This window comes from Anas acuta, chromosome 4 (genome assembly GCF_963932015.1).
Source record: "Anas acuta chromosome 4, bAnaAcu1.1, whole genome shotgun sequence".
Classification (NCBI taxonomy): Eukaryota; Metazoa; Chordata; class Aves; order Anseriformes; family Anatidae; genus Anas; species Anas acuta.
In genome coordinates, this window is record NC_088982.1 from 64,440,901 (window position 1) to 64,452,351 (window position 11,451).

The 11,451-nt window shown below is 41.7% G+C and overlaps 2 protein-coding genes across 4 annotated transcripts; one reads left to right on the forward strand and one right to left on the reverse strand.

The window, feature by feature from the left end:
• Nucleotides 1-596: 596 nt before the first annotated feature.
• On the reverse strand, nucleotides 597-6,803 carry SARAF (store-operated calcium entry associated regulatory factor). Of its 3 annotated transcripts, none has more exons than XM_068681653.1 (6): nucleotides 6,644-6,803; nucleotides 6,367-6,542; nucleotides 4,841-5,231; nucleotides 2,890-2,998; nucleotides 1,893-2,008; nucleotides 597-1,390 (listed from the first exon to the last, which is right to left on the reverse strand). In XM_068681653.1, the coding sequence occupies exons 1-6, from the start codon at nucleotides 6,726-6,728 to the stop codon at nucleotides 1,365-1,367; spliced, it is 903 nt and encodes a 300-aa protein (XP_068537754.1). In that variant the 5' UTR covers nucleotides 6,729-6,803; the 3' UTR covers nucleotides 597-1,364. The 3 variants fall into 3 exon arrangements, with proteins under 3 accessions (XP_068537754.1, XP_068537753.1, XP_068537755.1); XM_068681652.1 differs by having other exon boundaries at nucleotides 1,893-2,011; XM_068681654.1 differs by lacking the exon at nucleotides 597-1,390 and having other exon boundaries at nucleotides 1,940-2,742.
• A 20-nt stretch (nucleotides 6,804-6,823) lies between these two features.
• On the forward strand, nucleotides 6,824-11,303 carry LEPROTL1 (leptin receptor overlapping transcript like 1). Its single transcript, XM_068681656.1, has 4 exons — nucleotides 6,824-6,955; nucleotides 7,201-7,276; nucleotides 7,616-7,802; nucleotides 8,869-11,303. Exons 1-4 carry the CDS (start codon nucleotides 6,940-6,942, stop codon nucleotides 8,983-8,985), a joined length of 396 nt encoding a protein of 131 aa, XP_068537757.1. The 5' UTR covers nucleotides 6,824-6,939; the 3' UTR covers nucleotides 8,986-11,303.
• The last annotated feature ends 148 nt before the right edge of the window (nucleotides 11,304-11,451 follow it).

Here is an 11,451-nt window from a genome sequence, read left to right on the forward strand (position 1 = left end):
ATAAAGCAGGGTTGTGCTTTTGCTAGAAGAGTTTACATCAATTCCTACACACTGTATTATCTCAATGCTGAAAGCTACGCTTCTCAGGCTGTTGCCAGCATAGAAGAGCCATTTACACACATGCTTCTAAGCTGTATGATGATAGAGGTACAACCTCTGAAGGAAGTTTTGTGTTCAAGCTGCCTGTTGTTCATTTCTACCCACATCCCAAGAATCATTTTTTCCTAACAATTTCCCATGGTACTAGCAATCATCTAAGTACTACATATGACACTCAGAGCCCCAAAAATATCATTACAGACCAAAGCAAGGCATCCATGCTTCCCATTAAAAAAAAGCACTATCAAAGAAAGTACATTCTAGAAAGCTTGTCCTATCAGTGAATTTTGTTTCACTGATTAATCTCAAGGCCTGATACGATCTACGGATACACCACCAGCTTTGGATTAAGAATGTTCCCTTGCCATTTACAAGGATCACTTTTGGTTTATTGAGTCCTGAACAGGTCATCAAGCAGACAAGACCTGAGATTTAAACTAGTCCATATCAGACATTTTCACAGCATTACTAACACCCACAGTAAAAAGAAAAGTGCATTGTAGGCAAAATGTCCACAGTCATCTTTATTTAAATTACCTTAGTCCCCCAGAAAAAGGCCCAAATTAGACAAGATCTTGTCTCACTTCAAGTTACATTTCTTTGACATGGTGTGACCTCATAACTGCAAGTCTTGTCTCCAACAGTCACACAGCACAGAGACAAACATTAATCTAATGTTATTCTCTATATATTTAGTTTTAGTCTTTCACTACAGAAAACCCCATTTGACTGCCTGACAGCACTTACAGTAATATTCACATGAATTCTACACAGACAAACAGTAGTTTTAAAGAACATCTACCCTTAGGTATCAGGTACATTATACATCAGGCATTTCAGATGCTGGGCGACTAAAAACAAACCAAAACAATGAAAACCAACCAAACACAGAACCACAAAAAATCTGGATTAAATGAAATTGACCCCAGAACAGTAAATTACTTGCTCTGAAAATCTAAGGCTACTATTGCATTAATCCATCAGGTATACGCAACTGTACCATTGTTCTTCTCAAGGTGGATCAGTTTATTTTGTATCTTATGAGAAAAAGCCATTGTGGTGACACAATGGATGTTCCAGCACCTGCAATACCCTAAACCAGAGTGAAGGTCCACATTTCCACGTGGGAAAGACAGATGCTTTGTCTAGTTCTTTACACCTTTCTTCACAACTGCTTTTGAAGCATACTGCTAATAAAAAAAAAGGGGCTAGCACAGAAAAGGACAGTTTAGTTAAATAACTTAGATGTAGTAACGCCAAGGATTTCATCTTCGTTTTGTGCCCCCAAAGCCTGCAAAGAAGAAGAAAAAAGACTCAGCTCCGTTACACACTTTCCACTGGGCCCTCTCCAGTTCTAAAAAGTATAAGACTTCTGAGATGAGTTCGATATAAAGTATAACATCAAGCTACAGCTGTGGACTGACTGGCATGAAGAATGTTCTTTATGGATTTTTTTTAAACACAAAAATCACATTTGCACATTTTCTAGAGAAGGGCATATGTAGCATACAACGAAGGGGAAAACCTTAAAATAATGAACCTTGCCAATAAAAAGAAACCCAGTACTCATTGGTACCACGCTCCCTGTAGGCCTGTGAAAGTTTCAAGCCCAACAATGGTGTTCTGTTTCCATAAGAAATAGAGATATGGGCTATGGTTACATGCTCATCTGTACCCAATTCCTGGCCAAAATAAAGGCAGGAATACTTGCTGAACCTCAACTAATATTCCATGTGTTTTGGACAGGTCAAAGTTTCTTGAGTTTCAGGAGATTAAAAGGTCTGGTGCCTTACCAGAAGCGGTTCTTGTTCCTGTACTGCTACCTTGCGTAGAGTTGCTCGACTGCCCATACATTGGAGGTGCAGTTTGGGGATCTGTCCACATACTGAAGTGTGATCGTGGCTGTGCTCTGCTGAGAGAAACAGAGTAGGAAGACTTTATTAGTAACCTTATGAATAATTATGGTATTACCTCTCCAAACAATGGGAATGTATTCGAGGGAGAACTGCAAGCAGGCACTTTTTTTCAAACATAGAAGCTTCTCTATTTAAAAGAATTAACAGCAAGGATGGTCTTTATATTTAAGTACAGCTACTTGACAAATACAGGAAACTGCTTGGTCTCTGAGAAGTCCCTGCAGAGGTCATATTTTCTCTAGTGAAGACTAAGCAACAATTTTCACTCTTAAATAGCTTAAGAGTGATTGATACATTTTTAAAGTTTAAAAGTGTTTGGCAATGATCAGACGACCAGTAGATATTTACTCCAGTACTGAAACAGCTTTATTTGTATTACCTTCTTCAAAAAAATGCAACTTACGACCTACAAGTCCCTTGAAAAAAGTCACAACTCTTGGATTTCCATACATGGGACATCAGGAGACTGCAGATTAAAGGCTTTTTAGTTTGACTGCACTGAGTATCACACAAGAGCAACTGCCATCCATACCAAATTTGAGAGAGATGACACTAACACAATACAAACATAAAACCATCCATAAATAGCTAATATTTTAATCAGTATTTTAAGGCAGTCTGTAGAGAGATTGTTCAAATGCTCATTTTAAATTTGCCGACCACTAAGCCAGGTCTGAGTATGTACTTAGCACAGAATAAAGAGCCTTTGTCTTCCCAGCTCTTCTCCCTGAAAAAGACGTTCAGAATATCTTTGCTGCTGGAGTTACAGATTGCACTTTAAAACCCTTCTTCTAGAACAACTTCAGAGTTTGAATGATACAAGTATGAAAATTTGATCTTGAATACTTAAAATCTGTCAGTATGCATATTTTACCTGTGACTGCCAGCCAAGTAGCCTAGCAAGCCTCCTGCTCCTAATCCAGTCCAAAATCCTGGTCCTGAACTGTTTTCATGACTGGACCAAGTCCCAGATCTGTCACCTCCTTAAATCAAATGGAAGAAGGAAAACATCAGTTAATGGCACCTAATCCTCAGGCCAGCTGTTACAACAAAATTCTCCCATTAAACATAATGGAAAATTAGACACCATGTTCCTCTTGGTTTCAGTGGATTCTTGATCAAGTTTATCTTGAAAGGCCCCACAGTTTGAAAAGCAGGAAGAAACATAGAAACAAATAGTAAGAACAGTGAAGAGTTTTACATTAGCAATTAGCTTCCACCCCATCTCATAGGCTTGATGTTTCCAAAACAGTGCAGAGTCCCTGCCTGCAGATTTTATAAACAGACAGTTTAGATTTAAAATAGCAGAAATGAAGAAAGTGATTTGCTCAAGGTCACACAGCAGGCAGACTAAGGAATAAAGTATTATAAAACCTAACAGTGACCCAACTACTAACACACACTGCACCTAACCTCACCAAAAACACCTGCTCATTTTGAGTAGGAGTGGCTCAGTTTAGCAGCTAACATTAGAATTACCAGAAACAATATGGAGTAGTCTCCTAACTTGGTATCAAAAGACATAAAAACTTTGCAGTGTCACTGCAGTTATTATGTATGAGTCACTAAGACTGATAAATACCTTGATAACAACAAAGGCAAATAAAGTGCACTGGGGGAGGAGAGTCACAGATTTTATAGAAAATTGGGGATGCAAAAAAAGGCTCAACCACAGGTTTAACACATAAGGAAGTATAAAAAGGCAAGAACTGAAAGCAACATTAGTCTCTGAAATACGGCATGGGAGAAAACTGATGATTCAAACATTTTAAGTCAGACTTCTACATGTAATTTGATATTGAATTTCATTTTGAATGATTTGGAAGAAAGCAGCTCTCGCTGGGATGATATACCTGTTGAACTATGCTGATATGGGACCCAAAATAATGCTTAATTTACTGTGAAGAACTACATTAATCAGGGAGATGAACAAACTCATTAATCCAAAAGCACCATGGCTGAACACTGACTCAGAAAGCAATCATCGTTGAAAAATCCAAGTAAACATTCAAGATCATGTCAAACCACTAACAGAGGAAAAGTGTAATTTAATTAAGATAGTCCAGCTAAACGAGTTTCACAGGACACATTCTGCATGCTAAGGGAATTTGGAATGAGGCAAATTAAATATTAACAGCAATAAGTGAACAACACTGCTTTTCATTACCATCCAGACATTCAAAGACAAAAAAGACAAATACATTATTAATATGCAAAGCCATATGCACTCAGAGACACGCTCTTCTCTGCTGTCAAACCTGAAGGCAGATACTAATCAATCCCTACATGATTTTTCAGTTCTTCAGTTTTCAGAATCAATTGAGAAATTTTTAAAGTCCTACTCCTGCTGGATTGTAGATTCCTGTCCAGTAAAAGCACATTTGTGCAAGTAAATGAAAAGGAACAGGACAGAAATAAAGCAGCCCTTTATTCTATTTTGACTGTGCCCAGTAGGACAGAACCCTGAAACTGCCACAGTAATACCAGGGGCAAGTGGCATGCACACACAAGGTCACTGGTGCACACACAGCATGAAAAAACTGCCCGAAGTCTGAAATAACCACACCAAAATCATTTTGCATACCAACTAACTAGTAATACTGAAGCACAACCCTTCTAATCTTCTGCAGCAGGTACAGATAAAGCATTTCTGCTGCAAGTGTCCTGCACAAGGGTATCTGGAAGAGCTATATTGGCACCCCCTGTTGGCCACGTGGTTTGAGCAAGCCTGGAAGAAACCATCAATGTTTGTTTTAACATTACTAAAGCATAAACGTTTGACCAAGTACACTTAATCCTTACATTATAAGGGTTTGGAGCCCTACCTGTGAAGCTGGGCTTAAAACCAGGAGGAGGAGGTGCCTGATGATTCTGCCAGGAAGGACGAGCGAATCCATCACTATCACCAAACGTCTGCTGAGGCTGCTGGTTACTGAGGAAATACTTGTACACTCCAAAAGCAAGAACCAGAATAACAATTATAACAATTGCTCCAGCACCGGAATCAGAAGAATCCTTCCTTGACTGATAGAAGCCAGAACCGAAGCTGTCAGAGTTCTTCACTTTCCTTTCACCTTCCTCAGTCAGCTCTAACCTGAACAGCAAACTACAGGATCCTCTTAAGATGTAAGGATCATCTGGATAATCATAGCCTTCACAGCTCACTTCAATTTGTCCAAAGCGATGGGTGTTCTCCAAGTCTGCTTTGCACTGCCACTGGAAAAGTAAACAATACAAAATAGCAGCTACTTCTCCAGACAATACCTGTCTGTTTTCCCAAACATGCTCAGAAATGCAACTCATTATCAAGAAATCATTTAAAAGGCCAGAACATAAGGAATTTCTAAGTTCTCATATTCTAAGGACTAGAACTTTTAATTTTGTTAATAATTCCGAGTTAATTTCAAAGTTAATATGATCTCATTCAGAGCAAAGAAGAATTACAACTGAGATTTTCTGAACAGCTTTTTCAACTATGCCTTAGTTAGGTATAACATCTCTGAAAATAATCTGTATTCTGTATAACAAGGTGCATCATTTATAAACACCTTTCCAATGTAGACTGGAAAGCAGATACAAACAGACCATGGAAGCCTGAAAATCAACACACACGATTGTATTTATGTTCAGACAGATAGGAAAAGAAAATGGGATAGACATAAGGAATTTGTGTGTGAGATTTAGTAATCAGGTAGTGATTCTGTAGGTGAATATATACAGATTTGTCAGTCTCACAGTTCTTTGAACTATCTGAATTTAGGTGTCAACTCTAACTGTAATCAACATGCTTTGAAAGAAGTAATTTCCAAATTAATGATTCAGAATACCAGTGCCCACTGCCAATTCAGATTTGACTGTACTTTTACAATACTGTATCAGTTTTAACAGTAAGCTTCAGCTTTGATTCCTGTTTATTCTATTACCACAAACATACGTAACAGCTAAAAAAAGCTGTCTTACAATAGCTGACAAAAATACAAACATGCAAGAGAAAGTTCTAGATGTCTGAACTAAAAGTTTTAAAAGTTAAAGCTGAAGTGCTGGAATATTTATAGTCATTTCTATTCTAAGTACTATGAATCATAGAATGGCTTGGGTTAGAAGGGACCTTAACAATCATCCAGTTCCAAACCCTCTACCATGGACAGGGACGCCACCCACTAGATCAGCTTGCCAACAGCCCCATCCAGCCTGGCCTTAAGCACCTCCCGAGCTGGGGCATCCACAGCTTCTCTGGGCAACCTGTTCCAGTGTCTTGCCACCCTCTGAATAAAGAATTACTCTTCCAGAAGTTACAGAATCAGTAGGAGGACAGCTTAGTTAAAGCTTAACCCCAGCTTCCAACACTTACCTGCACGTCGTACCCATCCCAGCCTTTGTTGTAACACTGCACAACCTCGGGGGCGCGGGAGCACCCAGCGCTGCCTCCTGTGCACTGCAACTGCGGGACGGCCGCCGTGCGGCGGGACGTGGTGTACTGACCCCTGCGCAGGGTGAGCGCCTGCACCTCCCTCAGCAGCACCCTGTCTGGAACGAGAAGGGCGGCGGTCAGCACAGAGCAACCGGGAACCCGCCCCCTTCCCCTTGAAGAGCCTCCCTGGGTACAGGAGCGGCTCCGCAGGCCTCACCCGGCTGGGCCCAGCCCCGCGCGGGGCCAGCAGCAGCGCTGAGTAGGAGCAGGAGGAGCGCAGCCCCCGCACCACCGCCCGCCATGACGGCTCCCCGCTAACTGAGCCCTTCCGGGTCCGCGCAGCGCCTCTCATTGGCCGCCAGACCGGAAGGGGCGGGGTCCAGCCGCGGCGCACGCGCCCTGCCCTTAGCAACGGGCTGCGCCTTCACTTCCGGGAAAGGGGGCGGGGCGCACTCTGCGCATGCGCGCTGCCTGCCCGGAAGCGGCTGCTGGGGCTCGGGCGCTGCGCGGGCCATGGCCGGCATCAAAGGTGCGGGGCGGGGGGGGGGCGTTGCCATGGCAACCGCAGCGCGGGAACCCTGAGGCGGGGGGGGCTCCTGAGGCGGTTGGGGGGCGGTTGTGGCCGTTGGGGGGCTCCTGAGGCGCTTGGGGGGCGGTTGTGGCCGTTGGGGGGCTCCTGAGGCGGTTGGGGGGCGGTTGTGGCCGTTGGGGGCTTAACGGACGGGGCTGGGTGCCCGGTGTGCGGCCGCTGACGTGTTCGGGGTCTGTTCGCAGCGCTGATCAGCCTGTCCTTCGGCGGAGCGGTCGGCCTGATGTTCCTGATGCTGGGATGCGCCCTGCCCCAGTACAAGTAACGTAGCCGCGGATTAGACACGGGGGGGTGGGGTGGGGGGGCTCTGGGCAGCGTCAGCCTCCAGGTGGCTGAGGGTTAAGAGCACCTTCTGGTGGGTTTGGGGTTGCTTAGCCAAGCCTCGCTTTACCAACATCCCCTTAAAAAGATCTCTGCTGAAGCAGTTTGCAACCTCGGGATGTTGGGTTCCCGTCATCTTGTTCCAAAGTAAAGGGTTCCCCTTGCCTGGGCTTTCGCCTCGTCTTTTCCAAACGTGCATCTTCTATGCAGAAAATACCTTACATTGATTATCCTGAAGAGCTGGAAGTCAATTAACTTCTCTTCTCCTTTCTTTTTCAGCCAGTACTGGCCCCTGTTTGTTCTGTTTTTTTACATCCTTTCTCCTATACCGTACTGCATAGCAAGAAGATTAGTAGATGACACAGATGCGACAAGTAATGCCTGCAAGGAGCTAGCCATATTTCTTACGACAGGCATTGTTGTCTCAGCGTTCGGGCTACCTATAGTGTTTGCCAGAGCAGAACTGGTTAGTACTGTTTCAATCTCTGAAAATCCTCTTTGCTGGAAAACTTGATGCTGTTTAAACTGAAGGTAGAGCTCTCGTGCACTAAGTGACTTTTATGAATGCATACTTAAAATGCTTGCAGTGGAAGCAGAACAGGAATTCTTTCAGGGAAAAACAACCAAACAATAGAAGCATGGCAAAAAGTCATGTTTGCCAATTGCTTTACATGGTCATGGAATAAACCCTAACATCCTATGTTCCTATGTGTGATCTGGAAAAAATGAGGTAGAATATAGCATGAAAACTTAACAGGCAAGTAATCAAATGTAATCAAAAGTTTATAGCATATCTTGAAGGCAATTTGTAGGATAGTTGGATTAAAGAAGTATGAATAAACAGTGAATTTTTGCACTCACTGTGAAGGACATGTGATCTTGTTTTTTTTTTTTTTAAATCTTCTGAGTTATCATTATATCCTTCCTGGTGTATGACTTCCCACTACCATCCTGTAAAAGATGACCTTGTTTGCGTGAATTTCAATTTCAAAGAATCCCAAATCAAAAAAAGAAGAAATGAATGTACTTTCATAATACCTCTTTAGGCAAGAACATTTGAGATGGTCAGTTTGAATGCCTCACAGCCTTTGACTAATGCACTTAGACTCCTTGGAAAACATTCACCTCTGTTTTTTGTTGTTGTAACTTGGTTATCTGCTGACATTTTAAAGGCCTCCATCCTTGGCTCTGTTTAAAAATTCCTGTGGTCGGCAAGTATAGCTGGACTGCACATATGTTTGATGCTGTTGCCTAGCCTTACTGTACTGTTGCTGGATGTTAAGTAAAACATCTGTGCCTGCTAGCCAGCACTTAGAACAGGGCTAGGAAAACTTCAGTACTGCTTGGCTGACTTATTAGGCAAAGCCTTTTTGGGTAAGCCTAACCAGCCTTCCTGGCATAACAAATAACGAGATACTGTCTTCTTTTATCGTGTATCTGTTGCTGAACTTTGTCTGTAACATGACATTGAGAGATTACTTTTTGTCTTGTTCAGTTCAGGATGCATCTAACTAAATTCCCCTTGTTCGCAGATTTACTGGGGCGCGTGTGCACTTGTTCTTACGGGGAATACAGTCATCTTTGCTACGATCCTAGGATTTTTCTTGGTCTTTGGCAGCAATGACGACTTCAGCTGGCAGCAGTGGTGAAAGGAAGATAAAGAACTATCACAGACATCTTGTCGTTCAGTGGCCATGCATACAAATGAGAGAATGGGCAATAAGAGAAGTAGTGTAGCAAGCCTCTCGAGTATTCTAGATACTCCTTTCTTTCTCCTTGTTCATTCTGAGTGTACTACTGTTTTCCTGATGGGTTTCTAGGTTTTTTTGAAGTGAAGAGATGGTTGATTACATTTTTACCTTTGGTATATTTTTAGGTGCTCTGTTTGTTTAAAATTTTCATTCTTGTTCTGCTCAGTGTGTATGTAAAGCTTTAAAGCTGGAACAAGAATGTTAAAAAACAAGGTTTCAAAGAAAATTTCAAGTCTTTTTGTTGTTTAGCATTAATACAGTGCTTCAGAATAACTTTTCTAAAATGGTGATCATATACAAGCTGAGCTGACATAAGCAGTTGTACACCACCATTGTCAATTACCAGATGTAAAGATTGTAGTTACATTTTACCAGGGGCAAGCTGGAGGAGTACCAGTAGCAGATTTTTCTTCTGCCCATACCTAAAACTGGGTGATGAATGTTGATAGCCTTCAGTTAAGGAAAAGGCTGAGAAGCAGGTAGAGTTATTTGGGAATAATCCTGAATTCAAGCACTGTTAGCACTTTTACCTGCTTCCTTATCAATTTTTGTGTGGATGTGACGTTCAAATCATCTGTAAATGTGTTGATGCTATGACATACAAAACCAAATTGCGTTGTAGGGGAAGGGGAAAATGATGTTTAAATTCCATTTTTAAAATCTTTTTTTTTGAACTGTATTTATAAGTATTGTATGGTTTTGAGCTTTTATGTCAACTTTTTACCGCAAAGAGGGTAAAATGTTCACTCATGAAACTACTGGTCTGAGTTAATTTGAAGCATGTATGAAGCTTTTTCCTCATTCCCCTTTTTAATTTATTTTATACATAAATAGAATAAAGCTTTTCAAATGTAGATTAAAACTATGTTAAGCTCGCCTAAGAATGATTCCCTCCACCCTTTTTTTTCCTTTGCACAATGCAGTTGAGCCATGACTTTTGTGGAAGTCACTGGCTGAACTGATTTCACTGACTGTTTTTAAGTTCTTATGCACTATGGGTTAATAAGATTTAATGTTTTGTCTGTAACTGTAGACTTGTGTGCTGTAAGTTTACACATGTAGCTTCAAATATTTCAGTCATTTCTGCATACCTCTCAATTGTCTGTATTTTTCATTTAAAGAAATCTGTCGTTAAGACATTCCATTGTGAGATAGCTGATGAGGGCCAGTTAAGCAGGCTTGGCTGTACCACATACAGTGATAAACCTCTGAACTACATTTTTATTCATCTCTTTAAAAGTCTGGGCAATGTACTGTGCATAATTAAAAGGTGGTGATTGCTAAGACCTTACTGGACAGTGGAGTGGTATGAAAAGGCACAGAATATCAGGCCTTAGCTGTAATGTTTGTGCACAGATGTAAATGAAATACAAAGCTTGAATATTTGAAGTCAGACAGTAATAGTAGCTACTTATGTGATGTGCTCATGGAACTTAAACCAGCAGGGGCAGTCGGGGTGTGGTTACCTACAAGTGCTGCTTCATTAATGTCCTCCTGTGCGTAAAATAAGAACTCAATGTTATCCGCACTGGTAGAGAAATAGATGGTTGTCAAGACCATAGCGCAGAAGCCAGCAGGTAGCATTTCAGTCCTAAGTAAGTGCTTCACCAAACTGTTTGTGATCATTCAAAGATGCCTAACAGCTGTAGAGCTGCTCGTTTCATGATGGTTTTCAGCGAGATGTCTGCACCCCTAGCCCCAAAATGATGGATTCTTCAGAAGATTTGCTAAACCAATGGTTATATCGGCAGTCTTTGCCCTTGCGAAGGAAGAACAATGAAGACTTGTACAAATCTGAATCTGTTACCAGCTTTTTTTTTTTTTTTCTTTTCTTTTTTTTTTTTTTTTTTTTTCTGGTTCTAACTGTGGTATTTGGTTCCCATCCCTTGCTCCCCAACTGCTTTGCTGCTAGCCTACTTCTCAATTTGATGCTTCTCCAAAACAGCAGGACACTGAATTGTGCGTGTATGCGTCGGCTAAGCGTTTTGTATGTTAATTGCATTACAGTGTTATGTTCTTTTCCTGGCACACCAAGCACTGCAGCCTGGCTCCGGTTTGAGCCAGACACTTGGGAGGTATGAACTTTCCGTGCTAACAGGCACTGAGGCAGCGTCGCCATCCTATAGCAGAGAATTTTGAACAATAAACATTTGAAACAGCAATCCCAGCTCTGTACGTTTAATCAAAGACAATAAAAGAGGACTTTGGTTAAAGCATTACTCTGTTTATTTGGTACGATTGTTGTTACTGCTGGGAGGGATGTTACAAGGTTGTTCAAGTCGTGCGAGCTTCGTTCACCTCACGGGCAGCACCGTTTTTAAGGCTCTGTGTGGCGTTTACACCGAGGGGGGGGCTGATATTTGT